Source organism: Eutrema salsugineum, unplaced genomic scaffold (assembly GCF_000478725.1).
Source record: "Eutrema salsugineum unplaced genomic scaffold, Eutsalg1_0 scaffold_11, whole genome shotgun sequence".
NCBI lineage: Eukaryota > Viridiplantae > Streptophyta > Magnoliopsida > Brassicales > Brassicaceae > Eutrema > Eutrema salsugineum.
In genome coordinates, this window is record NW_006256901.1 from 1170986 (window position 1) to 1190939 (window position 19954).

A 19954-nucleotide genomic window follows, 5' to 3' on the forward strand; every position below is an offset into this window, starting at 1 on the left:
AAGTTCTAGTATTTGATAAATTAGTTCTCTAATCTACAAGACATGAAGACTCAAAAGTTGTTAATGATTTCTCAAAAGTAAAGTGTTTTTTTTTTTTTTTGGCAAACTCAAAAGTAAAGTTTAAGAAATAGTTTTCGATAGTATCATTTATTTTATAACATCATAAACTTTGCTTTAATGAAACAGTGTGAGCCTCATGAAGGATAGTTACAAGGAAAGGAGAAACATAGAACTAATTATCCCTATCCATCTCCTCCAAACATTTAATTGTCCCTATATGTTTTGCTTGTATCATATGATCATCCTTTGTATCTTGGGGTTTGTGATCCTTTCCTTACCATAAAAAAATTTAATACGTTTTTATTTTGGGTCTTAAAAGGGACAGTAAAAATAACAAGGTAGATCATTTGTTCTCTTAGTTACTCTAATTGAAGCAGCCAGCAAGCAAGCAAGCAAGCAAATGCCTAAAACACAGAAACCAGTAAAATGTGGTTTTTATTTATTTTTTATATTTAGTTTATCTATCGCTACATCAAACACATATTTTGTTACAAAATATGAACTGAGTCAATTAAATGTTACGTAAACCATCGCAAAACTATCTACCATCTTCCAAAACACAAAAAAATGAGTGTATACTAGGAGTTGCAGGTGGTCCTATGCATATAAATAATGTGTTTGTCTTTCTTGATAATATGACAGAAAGTACTGGCCATAATTAGAAGTTAGCGTTCACATATGAGACATGGAGACGAGATTAAGAGATAGAGGCACGTATGGTGCTAGCTCTTTAGTTCGTCCATGTCCCAAAGGATTAGTGTGGGGGTAAAATTATCGTTGAAGTTGGGTATCAACAACACAAAAACGTGCGCGCTCTTTCCTTTGCTATTTCAGTAGAACACAACATAAATTTGTAACGTAACAATCTTTGCTTCTTTTTCTTTTCATATTTTTAGAAATGACACCAAAAAGAGAAGAAAAAAAAGAATATCTTTAGACTACTTGTATAAAGAGATGACTCGGGAGGAAGGGGAATGCAGAGGAAGTAAAGCAAAATAGAAAGCAAAGAGATAAAAAGATGTTTTGTAGAGAGTCTTCCTCGAGTCTCCAGACTTTAAACATAGCAAAGAGTGTAAACTCTCTATTCCCTAATCCATCAGCACTCATCAAGCCCATTTCGGTAGGAGGTCGAGACAAGCTGTGTCGTCGTCGTCGTCAAAACCTCGGAGGACGATGTAAGGTCACGAGCTCACAGTCTAATATCGACCAGAAAGCTAAAATAGTGAAAGAAAAAGTCAAGAAAATAAAAGTAAAAGGATACATAACGGCCAAAGAAGGGACGTTGCTGGAGGGCCTAGGTTGGACGAGACCTCTCGATGACATTACCGATATCCGCGGCAGATCGCTCCTCGTCGAGCTTATAAGCACCAAGACTGACACTCGTGAGTACACCATTTATCAAACAAGCATTTATATATATTTATATATATAGTAGAAATACTATAAATTAATACTCGTTAAATTAATAAACACTATAAATTAATAATTTTTCATAGTTCCGAGTTGGGTCAGTTCAAAATATGACATAATTCGATAAGATAATAAGATAATAACTTTAACAAACTTCTATGTAAATATATGGTCTCATTAATATCATAAATTAATAATTTCTATAAACAAAATCTGATTTAAACATAAATATGAGATAATCTACTAAAATACGAGTATAGTGATGCTTTTTATTTATTTTAAATTATTTTTTTTTTTGAAATTCATCTTAAATTTTAGAATTTTTTTTTTAATTATACCTTCTTTTTTAAAATGAATAAGAAATAAGAAATACTTTTTCTTTGAAATCTATAAATTAATAACTCTATAAATTAATAAAATATTACAGTTCCAATATTATTAATTTATAAAGTTTTTACTGTATATATATATACATTTTAGCATTTATCAAACAAGCATTTATATATATATAGTTTGAGAGTTGTAAACGGTGTTTAAAAAAAAATTAACCTATCATCATCTCAAATTTATATAGAATCAATTTGGTTTATATAAAACAAATAATTATTATTATTTTACTGTGTTGTTAAAATGTTTTTAATTAGTTACTAATTTTTTAAACATAATTATTAATTTTATATAAACAAATATTTTTCTATTACTAACAATTTCTGAATTTAACTAAAAAACTGATCTTCATTTAAAAAAAAAAAAGTAGATCTGTGGGCGAATGTTTCTTTTTCTTGTTCATAGGCATGGTCCTATATATTATATATATATATATAGCACATTTGGAGTATATATAGCGAAGTAAAGAGTAGGTTCATGCAATCATAGCTTATTACTTCATGGTAACAATAATTGGTACACATATATGTCAGACACGCTGATGGAGAAGGATCCGGTCGAAGACTACGCACAACGTGTATGGTTCGAGGCCCCGGATGAGAAGTACGAGTGTGTCTTTGACATGCCCGAAGACTTTGGAACCGTGGGGGCCATTAGGGTTCAAAACCAGCACCATAAAGAGATGTTCATCAAGGAGATGGAGCTAGAGTTACCTAGCGGCTCGGTGACGTTTACATGTAACTCATGGGTGACACCAAAGTCTGGATCCAGCCAAGCGAATATTCTTCTCCAACAAGTCCTACTTGCCTAACGAAACACCAGGGCCTCTTAAAAAGCTACGAAAGCAAGAGTTGGAGACCTTGCAAGGCAAGAACCGTGAGCGAGATGGTGAATTCACCAAGTACGAGCGTGTTTACGACTATGACGTTTACAACGATGTTGGTGACCCTGACAGAGATGTGGAACTTGCACGTCCTGTTATTGGAGGTCTCTCTCATCCGTATCCAAGACGCTGCAAGACTGGTCGTAAACTCTGCGATAAGGATCCTTCCTCAGAGAAACGCTATGGAGAGTTCTATGTTCCAAGAGACGAGGAGTTCTCTACAGATAAGGGAAATAGTTTCACTAGCAAGGCCATCTTGGCAGCTCTTCCTTCTGTTTTCCCACAGATTGAGTGTGCTCTTCTTGATCCTAGGTCACCCTTTCCACACTTCAAGTCCATAGAAGATCTCTTTGAAGTAGGCATCCAGCTTCCTAAAGATGCTGGCCTTTTACCTATGATCCCTAGACTTATCAAAGCTGTTGCTGAAGCTCAAGATGATCTTCTCCAGTTTGATCCTCCTGTTCTCCTTAACAGTACCTCCTTCCTTCTCTCCTAATTTATATATTTTTTTTAAATTCCATAGTAGAACTTACCTACCTACAGTTGATCTCACTCTTCTTATAATTCATGTTTGATTCAGAGGATAGATTTTCATGGATCCGAGATGACGAGTTCGCTCGCCAGACACTTGCAGGCCTTAATCCCTATTCCATTCAACTAGTTGAAGTAAGCTATTATACGCCTTTGATGTATGTTCTGCTTTTGTTCCAAGAATCAAGAGTTAAGACAATGGCATTGTTATTCTAGGAGTGGCCGTTGAAAAGTGAACTAGACCCTGCGGTTTATGGTGATCCCAACTCACTCATCACTTGGGAAATTGTTGAAAAAGAAATCAGAGGAGTCATGTCAGTTGATGAGGTAAAATGATTCACATCAATAGGTTATAAAAAGAAAAAGATGCATAGGGAGGATTTTCCTTAATGACTGAATAATATCGAATTTTCAATAATGAATGAATAATATTTGTATGCAGGCTCTAAAGAATAAAAGATTATTCATGTTGGACTATCACGATTTGCTTCTACCGTATGTGAACAAAGTGAGAGAGTTGGATGATACCACCTTATATGCATCTCGAACACTATTCTTCCTCAGCGATGATAGCACATTGAGACCTGTTGCCATTGAGTTGACTCGCCCTCCAGATGTCAACAGGCCCCAATGGAAGCAGGTCTTCACACCAGGCTATGATGCTACCTCCTGCTGGCTATGGAAGCTTGCTAAGACTCACGCTGTTGCTCATGACGCTGGTTATCACCAGCTTATTTCCCACTGGTATTCATGACCACCAAATTAGACCATTTTATATGGTTCTTGTTTTTTTTTTTAACAGCAAGATTTGGTTTTAGCTGCATAGGCATTACACATGTATGTGTTATCGCTAACTAGAAAAATTTACAGGCTGAGGACTCATTGCTGTACGGAGCTATACATAATAGCTGCAAACAGACAACTAAGTGCCATGCATCCCATCTATAGGCTTTTGCATCCCCACTTCCGTTACACCATGGAGATCAACGCTCGTGCACGCCAAAGTCTCATCAACGCAGGTGGAATCATTGAGTCTTGTTTTTGGCCTGGCAAGTATTCAGTAGAGCTAAGTTCAGACGTCTATGGTAAACTGTGGAGGTTCGACAAGGAAGGCTTACCTGCAGACCTCATTAGAAGGTGTGTTGAAATTCATAGTGTGTTTTTATTAAGATTAATTTATCACCACAAACTACAATTGCTAACATTTTTTTGTTTTTTTACACATACCAAACAAAAAAAAAATAGAGGGCTGGCTGTGGAAGATGAGACTGCAGAACATAGAGTACGACTAACGATACCAGATTACCCATTTGCAAATGATGGTCTAATGCTATGGGATGCACTAAAAGAATGGATAACAGACTATGTGAACCACTATTATCCAGATGCAGGACTGATCATGTTGGATGAGGAACTCCAAGGATGGTGGAGTGAAGTGAGGAACATAGGGCATGGAGACAAGAAAGACGAACCATGGTGGGCCTGTCATCAAAACACAAGATGACTTGATCAGTGTGGTGAAAAAGATTGCATGGGTGGCCTCTGGTCACCATGCAGCTGTAAATTTTGGACAATACGGATATGGAGGATACTTTCCAAACCGACCAACCACAACAAGGATAAAAATGCCAGTGGAAGAGCCAACAGAGGAAGAGCTAAAAGAGTTCTATGAGCAGCCAGAGAAAGTGTTGCTTAATACATTCCCATCGCAGAAGCAGGCAACGACAGTGATGGTAACTCTGGATCTTTTATCGACTCATTCACCAGATGAAGAGTACCTTGGAGAAGAGCCAGAAGCATTTTGGGCCAACGAACCTGTCATCTATGCTGCATATGAACGATTCAAAGGCAGGCTTCAATATCTAGAAGGTGTGATAGATGAGAGGAACGTGAACGTTTCTCTAAAGAATAGAGCTGGAGCTGGTGTTGTTAAGTACGAGCTTTTGAAACCCATCTCTGAACCAGGTGTTACTGGAATGGGTGTTCCCTATAGTGTTTCTATCTAATAATATATATTTATTTTGAATTAGTATGTGTTTCTTCTGTCCTTGTTAAATTTTTAATAAACGAAAATAATAATAATCATTTTGGCTTACTCAAAAACCATGCTTGTGCTGGAAGCAAAGAGGGAAGAAGATAAGCAATAGCAACTACTGTGTAGTTTAAGTGCACTGAAAATGCTTTTTAATTGGGCCGTAATTATGGGAAGTAATTAATTAGCAAGATCGATGCTTGGAAAAATTAAATCCGAATCCTCAAATCTGTATTTTAGTGGGTCAGTCAGTTAGAGATTGAATGGGCTTAAAAATAGACAAATGGGCCCAAATACAGAAATTTCATACGTATCGACATTAGTTTCATTTATTTACTTTTTTCATTAATGTTGTTGTCATTTTTTCTATAGTCTCCCCCCGCCCCAAAACTTTTTTTTTTAACATCTGATTTCATTATTATACTGTAAAAGGATAATAAAAGTATTTTACAAGCCATTTAGGCGGTAGATCAAATACATTATACATCAAATATGACATTAAAATCATTAGTTTTTTTTTCGCTAAAATATCCGCCGTTTGATTCTTTTTACGGTTGATATGATCTAGCGAACATAATACCTCTCTTACAAAATATACACTAGAAACTCTATAAATTAATAATTGATAAATTAATAAATATTATAAATTAATAATTTTTTTATAATTCTGAGTTAGATTGGTTTAAAATATGACATAATTCAATAAGATAATAAAATAATAAATTTAACAAAATTTCTATGTAAATATATAGTCCTATTAATATCATAAATTAAAAATCCATAAAAAAATTTGATATAAATATATAAATGAGATAATTTATTAAAATATGAGTTTAATAATATTTTGTATTTATTTTAACTTAAAGTTTTTTTTGAACTCATCTGAATTTTTTTAAAAAATTATAATCTTTTTTAAAAAATCGTTTTTCAAAATTAATAAAAAATATTTTAAATTTATAATTTAATATCTCTATAAATTAATAAAATATCAAAATCTCAACATTATTATTAATTTGTAAAGTTTTTACTGTATATTGCTAAATGGAACAAAAAAATTACAATTTTTTATTTCTTTTTATTCTCCTCTCCTGGAGAAAAGTCTATTTCTTTATATATATTTTTTTCCATTCTCTGCTGTTGTAATAGTTAAATTTATGCAACAATAAAAAAAAAATCAAAGTTATTTACATATAAAAAAAAAGTCTATTTTCTCTACCAACGCACACGGCACATCGAAGCTTCTCCTTCTTCTTTTCTCTCTCTACATTTCGCATACAATTTTTTTTTGGCTGTCAGGCAATGCTGTTTCGATGGCGACCTCATTTCCTATTCATTAATGCCAAAAAAATCCCCAGAGAAAACATCCTCCTCGCGTAGGGTCCAAGAAACCGAGAAACCACCACCACAAAATCATCATCAATGGGTCTCTGTTTCTCCTCCGCCAAAGTCTCCGGCCGCCACAACCGCAGCCCCCGGAATCCCAATCCTCATCCTCCTCCTCTTCCTCTCACGGTGGCTAAACACAGACCTCCGCAAACGCCGTGTTCATTCATGACCGTTTCGATCCAGAAAGACCACAGGACCCAACCGCGACGTCCCGCTAAGAAAACGCCGCCGCAAACGCAAACGCGACAGACGCCAACGCATGGGAGGGCGAGAGAGAAGGTTAGCAATAATAATCATAACGGTGGGAGGAGACACGGAGAAGCGATCCCCTACGGCAAGCGCATCGATTTTGGGTACGCCAAAGATTTCGATCACCGTTACTCCATCGGGAAACTGCTCGGACATGGCCAATTCGGTTACACTTATGTCGCTACCGATAAAAAAACCGGAGATCGTGTCGCCGTCAAGAAAATCGATAAAGCCAAGGTTTTTAAATCATCGTTTCAACTTTTGGCTGTTTTCTCTGTAATTAGCCTAAAAAAAACCCAGGCTTTTTTTATCTTTCTTTATGATTAATTCTTGCGTTCTTGAGTAGATGACAATTCCGATTGCTGTGGAAGATGTAAAGAGAGAGGTGAAGATATTACAAGCTTTAACAGGTCATGAAAATGTGGTTCGGTTTTACAATGCCTTCGAGGACAAGAACTCTGTTTATATAGTCATGGAGTAAGTTCAAAAACCTTTAGATCTTGTGTTTACTTTCTTGCGTCACAAGAAATAAAAAGGGCAAACATTTTAATGATGGTGATATTGTTCTTCAGGTTATGCGAGGGTGGTGAATTGCTTGATCGGATATTAGCCAAGTAAGGCCTTACATTTTTCGTTTATTGCTAATTGGTGCAGTATAGTCTTGAAGCTTATTGCTTGTATTGTCTTCAGGAAAGATAGTCGGTATAGCGAAAGAGACGCAGCCGTGGTAGTGAGACAGATGCTAAAAGTTGCGGCTGAGTGTCATTTGCGTGGTCTTGTTCACCGAGATATGAAACCAGAGGTAGTATACATGCTTCATCATCATTCATGTTTCTGAATGTGTATATTTGAATTCTGCTCACAACTTTTGTTCATTTCCAACAGAATTTTCTATTCAAATCAACCGAAGAAGCTTCGCCTCTAAAAGCTACAGATTTCGGTTTATCAGACTTCATAAAACCAGGTTAGTTTCAGAAAGTGTTTTTGTCCTTCATATTTGATATGATCGTTATATAACAAGAATGTTGATACAATGTAGGCAAGAAGTTTCATGATATCGTAGGGAGTGCGTATTACGTAGCACCTGAAGTGTTGAAACGCAGGTCAGGACCTGAATCAGATGTGTGGAGTATTGGTGTCATTAGTTACATTCTTCTCTGTGGGAGACGACCTTTCTGGGATAAGACTGAAGATGGTATCTTCAAAGAGGTTTGTCTAGTTTTCCTTGGGAAACAAGAAAAGAAAAAGAAATCATAAATCTTTCCTTTTTAATATCTTGTAATGAAGATGTGTTTAAACGTATGTAGGTCCTGAAGAACAAACCTGATTTCAGAAGAAAACCATGGCCAACTATCAGCAACAGTGCCAAAGATTTTGTTAAGAAGTTGTTAGTAAAAGACCCGAGAGCTAGATTAACAGCTGCGCAAGCCCTATGTAAAGACCTATATTTTTCATCTTTCCTGCCTTCTTATCTTCTGATCATCTTTTGAGAATTGTGGTTTTTTTTTTTTTTGTTGTTCTTGTTTTGCAGCACATCCATGGGTTAGAGAAGGAGGAGATGCAACTGAGATTCCCATAGACATATCTGTTCTCAACAACATGCGTCAGTTTGTGAAATTTAGCCGCCTCAAGCAATTCGCTTTAAGGGTATCTATAGAAGAAGAGATTTCTGTTTCATTTGAGGTTCTTGATGTGTGTTTTTCATAGCCTGAGTTTGTTTTCTTTCTGGTTCTAGGCGCTTGCAACGACGCTTGATGAAGAAGAGTTGGCTGATCTTAGAGACCAGTTTGATGCGATTGATGTTGATAAAAATGGTGCCATTAGCCTTGAAGAGATGAGGCAGGTAAAATTGAAAACAAAAACTGTAACAAAACTTCTTTAATCACTAGCAAAATGCGATCCACTAAATATACTAAACTTGATATCAATTCTTGCATGTTTTGTATAGGCTCTTGCGAAAGATCATCCTTGGAAGCTTAAGGATGCACGAGTTGCAGAAATTCTTCAAGCGGTATGTAATGTAAATTTTAAGTTAGTTTAATGATGATGATGAGATTATTCAATTTTCTAGGGTAAGCTAAAACTTTGTGTTTTGGCTCACCATGCAGATTGATAGCAACACAGATGGATTTGTGGATTTCGAAGAGTTTGTTGCTGCTGCGTTACACGTGAATCAATTAGAGGAGCATGATTCTGAGAAATGGCAACAGAGATCAAGAGCAGCATTTGAGAAATTCGACATAGACGGAGATGGATACATAACAGCAGAGGAACTTCGAATGGTCGCATTCATATATTATCTGCTTTTCTTATTTAAGTAATTAATGTCACACTATATATTAAAGTGTTGTTTTATTTTTGTTTCTTTTGCAGCATACTGGCTTGAAAGGGTCCATTGAGCCACTTCTTGAAGAAGCTGACATTGACAATGATGGTAAAATCAGTCTCCATGAATTTCGTAGACTTTTGAGAACTGCAAGTATCAAATCGAGAAACGTTAGAAACCCTCCTGGTTATCTTATTTCTCGAAAGGTCTAAAAAAGTTATTTGCAGTATTTTATCAATTGGTGAGGAAAGACCTAATCAAATCAAGAAAGCTTGTGAATTTTTGTTGATCCCTTATATGTAGAAGGCTGGGGATCGAGTGCAGTGTTTTCATGTGGTTTTGTAACATATTTTCGTATATCTTATAATCAATGACAAAGAAATTGATAATTCATAATAGAAAATTAGCGAAATGTGGTGATGAGTTTATGTATTGTGTATATAGAGTGGGAAACACGTAAGCTTGTGAATCAGTTTTATCGAGCAACTTGAACTGATACGCGAGTATAATTTGTGTAGTCTTGTCGTTATCTTATTTCTCAAAAGGTCTAAAAAAACTCTAGAGAAGTTTGTAGTATCAGAGAGGAATATGAGAATTAAAATCAAGAAAGCTTTTGAATTTTTTCGATCCCTGCATAGGGGATTGCAATGTTTTCGTGTGTTGTCCTAACAAATTTTCATAACTTTGATAATCAATGGCAAAGAAAATCGACATTCATATCGCAAATTAGTGCAATGTATTGTGATGAGTTTATTTCTCGTGTGAAGAACGCAAGCTTGTGATATATAGAATGGAGTTATCTGGCAGGGAAAGACTAGTGGGCCAAGAGTGTTTTACTTGTTCTTATAAAATCGTTATAAAATGCATTGTATTTAGCACAGAAGCCGACATAATAAATACGTTATTATTGGATAGAAAAATGCGTTGTATTTGCTTTATCAAAAAACAAAAGAATACATTGTATTTGGCTTGTGCTATTATAGTGTGAAAAGAGCGATTATTAGGTATTAGTAGTGTGAGAGAGATGGCACACGCAATGGCCAAACCATGTTTTGTATACTTTTTTTGGTGTTTAGAAATTAGAATGATCAATTAGGTTGACCTGGGCTATTAAATTGGTGAAAACAAATAATTATGAAAAATATCTTGTTCATGAGAGAGCTGGTCATATTATATACATTACACCCGTTCTGATTATTTCGATCCAATCTAAGAAATCTGGATACAGAAATCTATAATAATGATCTAAATGGCCAAATAATATAAAATATAATATATATTACCCCTCTGAATTAATAGAGGAAATCATAAAAAACGATTTTAAAATGTCTTATTTTTTTAGATTTGTATATGTTATATAACCGATAGAAATTTTTGTGGATATCCATTTCAGATTAAGTAAATATATACACATGGATTGAAATTGTGGAATTTTAAGAATTAACAAACAATAGAAAAAGGGAAATTATGGAGAAAATATTGTATTCATATATTTTTCCATTTCAGATTAAGTGTCGTTTAGGATTATTATTTTAAAATTAATTTTTGTTTTAGATTTTTTTTTCCTTGGATATCCCATTCAGAAAATTCTTTAATATGGAAGAAAACAAATAAACGACAGAGAATAGAAAACTTGTTAAGATGAAACTGAAATTTTTTGTTAGACTACTACAATTATAACTTCATTGCCACTATGCTCAACGTTCGTTTCTTCATTCTTATCGCTTCTCCAATAAAATTTCCAACTGGATAAGCTTTTCGTCTGACTCAGCTTCCAGGATCCGAAAAAACTCCGACCCGACCCGGTTCGATTTTGCTTAACCCGACAAGAGTCTCTTTAATCTCACTCACTCATGAGCTAATTAAGCAATTAATCATATCAAACTAATAATTAAACCGATTAATCCACCTCTTCGCCTACTATAAATAAACCTCTCTAGTTTCTTAGCTTCCTCCGTCAATCACACTTCATCACACACCAAATCGGAACTTGAAAACCAAAACAAACAGAAAAACCCTAAAACGCCGACGTTTCACAATGCTTTCTTCTTCCCCAACTTTCTTCGCACCTCCATTTCTCTCCTCCTCTTTTCCGCCGCTCTCACCACCGTCTCGAACTTCCCGGATCTCGCCGTCTTTTTCTACGACCACCGCCTCTTCCTACACATGCGCCGAGGATCCGCCGAGACTGCGCCAGATCCCGCATCGATTTCCGGCGACGGCGTCTCTCTACGAGATCCTTGAAATTCCCGTCGGCTCGACGAGCCAAGAGATCAAATCGGCGTACCGACGGTTAGCCAGGATCTGCCATCCCGACGTGGCCGAAACCGGTCGAAATCCTTCATCGGCGGACGATTTCATGAAGATCCACGCCGCGTATTGCACGCTTTCTGATCCGGAGAAACGCGCCGTATACGATCGGAGGATGCTTCGTCGAAGCCGGCCGTTAACCGTTGGTGGCTCTGGATTCGGCAGTTACGGCGGAGGGAATTGGGAAACTGATCAGTGCTGGTAACGAGTTGACTCGGTGATCGAATTGGGACGAACCAGTGCATTAAGTTTTTTTTGTTGTTGTTGTAATTAGTGCAAAACCCAGAGATTAGCTTAATCGATTGTAAATGATAAGTCTTGGTCATTAGCTTAACGTTGTATTAGTTGCTTGTGATAATCAGTGTGCTAATAATATTTTCGCCGATCAATATCGTTCACCGTGCCACGTCGGATCAACGCGTTTTTGTCCCAGTGAATCACTTAATCCTAAATTAGTAAACAAAACAAAAAAAAACTAAAACAAAAATCAAGGTTTTGTGCATCACTGTGGCCAAACTCCTTAATAAATAAACAAAAATATCTTTTGAAAATATTTTGTTTTCATGTAGAACACGAAAAATACTATAGCCTTAAATCATAGTACTATTAGAAAAAAATTGATTTGTACATATTATTTATATCAATCAAGGTTATTACAGTTTGTTATTCGAGCAACTAAATATATTTTTTAGCGGGAATTTTCTAACCAAAATCTAGATTAATCAACTTAGCGTTTTTATTGGAATCAACAACATTCCTATTTGAAAAAACTCGAAAAAATCGTTCTGTTACTTGATACTTCTATTTTCTTTTTATTATTACGTTCAAGTTTTTTGGATGTTGCAGTCGCATATCGACAGATATCGTGAACGTTACTGATGTAAACATTTATATATAATACTAGATTTGAGACGTTACAAACGCATATCGTGAAGAGTTACTCCCATATATTTTAAAGCCAAAAATGCAGTTGGCATCTTTTACCAGTATATTACATTAACTTGCTAAATACTCCATTTAAATCAAATATAATCGTACAAATATTAAATCAAATATAATCGTACAAACATACATATTACAAATAAAATGATAGTATACAAAATATTTGTGAAAAGAAATGTTATCACATAAAAAACATTATTTATTAGCTAAAAAATTTCAGATTTGTAATAGTTAATTTGATTTAGTAGTTGATATTTAGCTAGTTTATGTAATAATAATACTGGTAAAAAATGCCAACTGCGTTTTTGCCTTTAAAATATTTAGTCTTATGAAATATAATATGATTGGCCTCACAAGGGCCACAAAAATGCTAAGCAAATACGACAGACAATATTCTTTTCTTCTCGTCATGAACTCATGATAATAATGTATGAATCACTCTTGTTTCAAGATGCTATGTCCCGGAAACGTTTGCATCCCACGAAATTTTCTTATATTTGACATAAATTCATATTCTTTTCACACAATTTTTTGTTTTAAATGAAATAATTATTCATTTTGAATTCAACCTTTTTGTTGAGTGTCCCCTCATCAATCTTTATTTTAAATATTTGACCCATAAATTATTGATAAATTAAACTTTGTATTATTAATTTATTAATTTTTGAAAAACAGTTTCAAGAAAGAAAAAAATGTTAGAAAACTCGAAAACACATTAAGTGTGTTGACTAACCTAGCCTCAACTAACATAAGTTCGTTAGAATATTATCGCTCAAATGATGAAGCTATGCTCTCCGCCAAAATTTGGGAGGAAAAGATTCGTTCCATTTGAGACCCTACAATTTATATACTGATTAAAAGAAAACGATAGATCCAATAATTTATTGTTCGTAAAGTGATTGAGATGCTTTTTTCCTGTTCTCTAGAAAAAAATTGGATCGAATCATTATTATGACATATAAGAATATGGAATTGTAGTCGGTTACTGAATAATGTACAATGGTGTTCTAGCCTTTTGCCTTTTCTTCCCACATTGCTCTTTGATTTATTTTTCTGCCATAGATACTCCACAAGATTTTGTTATTAATTGATGATTCTTACACCCTACTAAAAGATGATTAAACTTTCCTAATCACGATAAACAGATTTAACCAACAACATATGAATTGGAAAAAACAAAAAAAAAAAACAAAAAGTCGTTGTGTAAGTTAATTCTTGACTAAACTGAGCAGTACTTATGGTTGTAATATTTTGGTTTTAAAACTATTTGATTTCATGTATATACTTTTATAATTTATAAGCCTAGCGAAATAGTAACACTAATACTGTGCAAAAGAATTTACATTAGAATCAAGTCTAGAATCAATCAAAAACTTCAATCCAACACTAATATTCCACGTCATCCGAGAGTATCTAGACTTATGGTGGGACCTTGTGCCAATCTAAAGTAAAATACGTTGCATAGACTTTAGATCTTGTCGTTATACATTTGTCAGATACTGGGAGCTTTTTTTAACTCTGTCAGATTAATGTCGGGAGCTTAATAAATAATGATGACCTTCTAGAAGCTTTATGGATGCAGCGTAGTCTCTCTATTTTTTCTAATAAGAGAAACAAAACAACATCGACCTTTTTTCGAAGCTACGTTGATAAAAATAAAATGCAGTCCAAATTCGTGCGGTGTATGTTTTGGACCTAGTACTAACATTAAGATAATTCCCATGTCTTAACTTAAAGACATGTTGGAATAAGTTATGTGTAAATCACTTTGACAATTTAGGAAAATAAGTATTTTGTTGGAAATGTGTCAACAAAAAGTAAGATTAAAGATTGTCAATTTGATTTGGTCCAAAACCTATATAAAGCGCCAACGAATTTGGTTTAAAAAAAATGGATTGACATTGTATTGGAACATTGAGGATATTATATATACATAATACATATAACCATTTCAGAATTCAGATGTCGTTTGCATTTTATGATGGACGGAGTTAAAATAATAATGTTCTAGTACGGATTTAATAATCAGTTTACTGGCTAGTTTATACAAAACATGCTTCAATAAAAGACTTTTATTCGCTAATGAATTACTAAACTAGTTATTGTTATTACGTGATACATGTAATGAATTTACCGAGTTCAAAAGAAATTAGTTTGAACTAGTCATTCGAGTAACATGAAATTTTATTTGTCGATTACATTCCAAAAAACTATCATCTCTCTCTTGCTTAATAATAAACACGATTGTGTTTTCTATTTTCATTCTTATGTTCCATTTTTAATATCTGATGTATTACACTATGACTATGTAATTTCTCGTTAATTATATAAAGCAGCTGTTAAAAAAGAAAAAATATATACCCATCAGCTACTAAAATAGATGTGTTTGAACCAAGTCAACGTGATTGACGGGTATAGATGCTTTTATTTTTAGCTAATTGTGACTCCGTGAGTCAGTAAAAATGTAAAATTCTAGCTGAAAAATACTTAAATATAAAGGCCCAATACAAAAGTTGAACCATGGGCCCATTTATAAATTAGAAAAGATCAGGCCTGATTCAAGTGCACACGTGGTAACTGCCGCCGATAGAGAAGGAAGCTTACGTGGCGGATAAATGGGTCAAATCAAAATTAGGGCTTAATAGTGTACTCGCAATTTAGGGTTTTCTTTACCCTTTTTGGCTGTTTCCTCTCTCTCTCTGCACGAACGGTTTCTAGTTTTTCATTTTTCTCTGATCTAATGGCGCAAGAAGATCAATCGGCGGCGAGATCTACCGGAAAAGTTAATTGGTTTAGCGATGGCAAAGGCTATGGTTTCATTACTCCCGATGACGGCGGAGATGAGCTTTTCGTTCATCAGTCTTCGATCGTCTCCGATGGTTTCCGAAGCTTGACTGTTGGTGAATCGGTTGAGTACGCAATCACTCTGGGAAGCGACGGCAAGACTAAGGCCGTCGAGGTTACTGCTCCCGGTGGCGGTTCTCTCAAAAATAAGGAGATAAGCTCCCGTGGAAACGGCGGTGGGTGTTTCAATTGCGGCGAAATTGGCCATATGGCGAAGGATTGCGTCGGTGGAAAAAGCTTCGGAGGCGGTGGTCGCAGATCTGGCGGCGAAGGTTCTTGCTACAATTGTGGTAATGTAGGACACTTCGCTAGGGATTGTAGGCAGAACGCCGGTGGAAACAGTGTAGGCGGCGGCGGCGGAGGAGCGTGTTACAATTGCGGAGAGGTTGGTCATATGGCGAAAGATTGTCGTGGCGGCTCCGGTGGAAACAGATACGGAGGCGGTGGCCGTGGATCTGGCGGTGAGGGATGTTACATGTGTGGTGATGTGGGGCATTTCGCTAGGGATTGCAGGCAAAACGTAGGCGGAGACGTTGGTGGTGGTGGCGGCGGTGGAAACACTTGCTATACCTGTGGTGGATTTGGCCACATGGCTAGGGTTTGCACGAGCAAGAGACCGTCGGGTGGTGGTGGTGGTGTTGGTGCTTGTTATGAATGTGGCGGAATTGGCCATTTGGCTCGTGACTGTGATCGGAGAGGAAGTGGAGGAGGAAGTGGAAGTAGCAAGTGTTTCACTTGCGGCAAGGAAGGTCACTTTGCAAGGGAATGTTCTTCGCTTGCTTAACAAAAAAGATGAAGAGTAATGTTCATAAAACCTCTTTGTTTTTCTATTAATCTACCTGATCCTTTTGGTTTCTTTCTTTTGATGTTTACTATGCAAAAAAAGTGCTCCTTTTTAGTGACTATAATGTGATAGCTAGAGTCTTTTTCGGATGATGTTTTCTTGGAAGTTTGATCTCTATGCTGCTGGTTCTTGCAAAGTTTGTGACTTGAATGATGATATTGGGTGGTTGCTTTTTAGATACAGTTTCTTTTCTTTCTTTACAATCGGTGTGATGTGATGATCACCTCTGTATACAAAGATTGACTGGTCTTTGCGTTTTCACAATCTTATTGAAGATCAGTTCCAATTCTTGCTTGGTTCCTTCTTTGTTGGAGAACTTGTAATTCTCAGGAATGATTTTTGCCCAAAAATGTAACGATGCTTCTGTTCCTTTGCTGTTTTTTCTTGCTTTTGGTTAAACGGTGTAATAGCTAAAGAAGAACTTAGCCGGCAGTTCAAAATCCTGGGTTCTTGTTATAGGAGAATCTTCTGAACAGAGGAGAGGCATAGAAACGCATTTGGTGCGAAACCAAATTCGAAAGGTTACGCAAAACAGTCAACAAGAACGAACCAACCAACGTATTTTGATCTCTCTTAACATACCCAAAGACAAGCTTCTAATGTCGTTGACCCAACCCCAACGCCTACTTTATTTCCTTTTCATAAACCAACCTAAATATGCCCATACTATTTGCCTTACAATTCATGTGTCTCTTTAGTCTTTCCTATCACTATCAGACTCAAAACAAGAAGCAGAAAGACAAAACTGTTTACTTAAACCCTTGCTTCTAAATGCAACAAAATAACTTAATTTCGTATTTTCTATTTTCGAAGTTTTTAATGTGAACGCTAAAATAACAAGAAAAGACCAATGAAAATGTATGGGACTCTGCAATGGCTGATCTTTTTGTCAACTGAGGTATCAGATATATAGTGAAAGAATGGTACAAATAGGCAGCTTTAATTATTAAGCTGATCTCGATAACAGAGAGGTAATTTGGTCATCCAATGTCCTAATATCAAATAGCACATTACTAAACTCAAGGGTCAATTTCTTGTTATCACTTTCAAACCAAAAAAGTTTGACCAGACAAACTGTAACACAAGAAGCAAACCGGCTGCTGCAGCTTAAAAAAATGATGTTAGTTGTTGATCCTAGCGATCACTAAATATGTTTAACAGTTGATGAGAATGATTAGAGATGATTTCGGAGTGAAATTTTCGTATAATAAGAGTGATTTAGCTCGGGGAGGAAGAGAGAAGGTCAGCTCGGAGACGTAAGAAGTGTTTGCAAGGAGAGAATAATTAGTGTTTCGAACTAAGTCTGGAGCGGGTCCAGTTCGGTGTTTTTATTATTGTTACAGCGAGCTCGGTAGAGAGACAAGTGTATTAAAGTAGAGAGAGAGAGAGTAATAAATTTCGGATCCCCTCATAAATGATCTACGGGGATTATTTATAGTGGGAACCAGGAGACGAGTCTCCTCCAAATTGGGCCGACGTGGCAGCCTCAGCGCATCTCGCGGGTATGGCGTCTCGAGCCGCGCGTTCGAACCACTCTGCGACGAGCGAATGATAGTTATTCGCCGAGCTACTTGTGCAGATAGGTCACTGTAGACGACCTGCTTCTACACGTGTCGTATTCTGCTTGGTTCTGGGCACTGTAGATCGGCGCAGTGATGATGACGATTTAGGCGGGGTCATGCTGACTGGACTGATGACTTTTAGCTGGACTTCTGTTGTCTTTCACCATGGGCTTTATTGTTTAAGATGGACCTAGCTAATTGGGGATGCTAAGCCCACCTCCAACAATAGGCCCCCCCCAGTTCGGTGTATGAGAGTTTGTTGAATGCGCCGAATTCGCGGTGTCGATTAGCTCGGCCCATCGCAGGTCGGTAGTATGTGGGTTTTAGGGCGAACTTCCTCGCGTCTTAGTATAGGCGGGAAACGGATCAAGATTTCTCGCGGAAAACCTCGGAACTTCCGTGCGTGGCCAGCACGCGGGGACATAAAGGAACATTTGTTGTTGCTTTTTATTTCCGCGCGTCTCGAGGACAGTACCGAAGCGGCGTCATCATTAGGGTTTTGCCAAGTGTCGATCACTCTCCTCTTGATTGGTTATTTTTCCCTTCTTCTTCTATTTAAATGCTCTTCCCCTTCTTTATTCTTACTTTTGCTTTCGCATAGGAAACAGAAACGGAAAAAGAACTTCTCCTCTTTGCTCCTTCGATTATACTCTTCTCTTTTTCTTTTCCGATTTCGATTTTTGGCGTTTCGTGATGGCGGATATCTTCGATAGGATTCTGGCTGAGTCTCAGACCGAATCTGGCTCCCGAGAGGAGTGCGGCGAGATGCTCACGGAAAGTTCTTCGCCGGCAACCAGTTCGGAGAGCACGGGTTCTCCTCATCGTGATGAAGAAGACGAAGGGGGTGATCTTCTGCTGATTGACCGGGCCAAAAGGAAAGCGCCTCAGACCGGGAGTTCGAGAGGTGGCGGACACCGTCGGGGTGAGCGCGGCGATCAGGCTGGAGGTGGCGATAAAAATCCGCGACCCCGGAGGTCTAAAGCTCCGAAGCCTCCTCAAGTTTCTTATGCGGATAGGGGATCGGGAACCTGGAGCAATTCGAAATCCATCTCGGCGATGATTTCTGGGTGCGGGTTTCCGTCTGATGTCGAGGTCCGAATTCCCGCTGAGGATGATCGCCCCTGGCGTCCTCCGAGTGGGTTTGTATGCCTGTGCGAGGCTTATTTTACGAGATGCAGGCTGCGCTTCCCCCTTCCCGATCTGTTTGTCTCGTATTGTCATCGGCGAGACTTGGCGTTTTCGCAGATATGCCCGACGACCGTGCAGAACATGGTCGTGTTGCTGACTCTTGGGTCGGAGAGCTGTGTTGACGTGTCGCTTGATATTTTCGAAGATCTTACCAATCACAAGAGTAATCCCGCTATACTGGGCTTATATTATGCTTCCTTCAAGGTGGGATTGGACATGACGTCTGACAAGCCGAGCAAAGTTGGCGAATGGGATCGCAGCTAGTTTTATGTGCGGGCTAACGAAGCGGCCAGTCTCGTTCCAGGTCGGAGCTATTGAACTGATTGGAATTTTTCTCCTGGTAAGGCTTCTTCGTATTTGTTTTTATTGGCGACTTTTATGATTGCATGTGTATTAATATTGTAAAAAAAAAAAAAAAATTTTGTAATGTCACACCGAGATGGACCCTGAATAGGTGACTATGAATCGCTCCTCCACAAGCTTAGGTCGGTGCAGAGGCGTAAGTGGGCGGATTTTTCTGCTGATCGGATGGTGGCGGCGTTTTCGGCGATAGCGTCGTGTAAACGGCGTAACCCTTTTTTTTTTTTTTTTTTACCGGGCTGCGTTGCAGGTCGTCCACGACGTCCTACGTTGACCGGTGCGTCATCCTCGACTGTACTGCCGAGGTCGGTCGAACCTGTTGCGGCGGCTGCACAAGGATCCAGGTCGGTCGCTGGAACCACTCCTTCTGCAGCTTGGACAAGACCGTTCGGGCTGCCTACTGCGTCTGCCAGGCGAGCTAGGTCGGCTGTTTCTACCGATGCGTCCTCATCTGGCGCGAGGCCAACCGCCGCAACGGGCCCATCCGTACCATCTCCGAGGCCGCATGTGACGTTGCCGACGTCGACCTTCGTTCCAAGGCCTGGTGAGTTAGCGATTGTTTTTTGATTCGTTTAGCTGGTTATTACGGTGTTGTGGGGTTGACACGTTATTCTCAGGTCGCTCCCGTTTGTCATTCCTT

At 37.6% G+C, this 19954-nt stretch overlaps 4 protein-coding genes across 4 annotated transcripts; all 4 read left to right on the forward strand.

Moving 5' to 3' along the window:
- The first annotated feature begins 1078 nt into the window (after positions 1–1078).
- Positions 1079–5277, forward strand: LOC18026407 (lipoxygenase 2, chloroplastic). Its single transcript, XM_024160727.1, is given in 9 exon segments — positions 1079–1442; positions 2391–2619; positions 2621–3213; positions 3321–3406; positions 3488–3598; positions 3714–4015; positions 4142–4408; positions 4517–4751; positions 4753–5277. Coding segments are annotated over 9 exon segments (2712 nt in total).
- Positions 5278–6602: 1325 nt separating this feature from the next.
- On the forward strand, positions 6603–9708 carry LOC18026408 (calcium-dependent protein kinase 16). Its single transcript, XM_006409160.2, has 12 exons — positions 6603–7175; positions 7285–7415; positions 7511–7552; positions 7629–7740; positions 7824–7902; positions 7978–8147; positions 8246–8372; positions 8470–8585; positions 8674–8781; positions 8887–8949; positions 9047–9220; positions 9312–9708. Exons 1-12 carry the CDS (start codon positions 6723–6725, stop codon positions 9474–9476), a joined length of 1740 nt encoding a protein of 579 aa, XP_006409223.1. The 5' UTR covers positions 6603–6722; the 3' UTR covers positions 9477–9708.
- A 1496-nt stretch (positions 9709–11204) lies between these two features.
- LOC18026409 (chaperone protein dnaJ 11, chloroplastic) lies at positions 11205–11967 on the forward strand. The gene has a single exon (XM_006409161.2). It carries the CDS (start codon positions 11303–11305, stop codon positions 11777–11779), a length of 477 nt encoding a protein of 158 aa, XP_006409224.1. The 5' UTR covers positions 11205–11302; the 3' UTR covers positions 11780–11967.
- Positions 11968–15169: 3202 nt separating this feature from the next.
- On the forward strand, positions 15170–16384 carry LOC18026410 (cold shock domain-containing protein 3). The gene has a single exon (XM_006409162.2). The coding sequence runs from the start codon at positions 15257–15259 to the stop codon at positions 16142–16144; it is 888 nt and encodes a 295-aa protein (XP_006409225.1). The 5' UTR covers positions 15170–15256; the 3' UTR covers positions 16145–16384.
- The last annotated feature ends 3570 nt before the right edge of the window (positions 16385–19954 follow it).

What these genes read in the sequence shown, in the direction of transcription:
- LOC18026408 (XM_006409160.2), top strand. Translation starts at nt 6,723, where the DNA reads ATGGGTCTCTGTTTCTCCTCCGCCAAAGTCTCCGGCCGCCACAACCGC. An exon ending in TCTGTTTATATAGTCATGGA is followed by an intron (nt 7,416 to 7,510) that starts GTAAGTTCAAAA and finishes ATTGTTCTTCAG; the next exon opens with GTTATGCGAGGGTGGTGAAT. An exon ending in ATCAGACTTCATAAAACCAG is followed by an intron (nt 7,903 to 7,977) that starts GTTAGTTTCAGA and finishes GATACAATGTAG; the next exon opens with GCAAGAAGTTTCATGATATC.
- LOC18026409 (XM_006409161.2), top strand. Translation starts at nt 11,303, where the DNA reads ATGCTTTCTTCTTCCCCAACTTTCTTCGCACCTCCATTTCTCTCCTCC.
- LOC18026410 (XM_006409162.2), top strand. Translation starts at nt 15,257, where the DNA reads ATGGCGCAAGAAGATCAATCGGCGGCGAGATCTACCGGAAAAGTTAAT.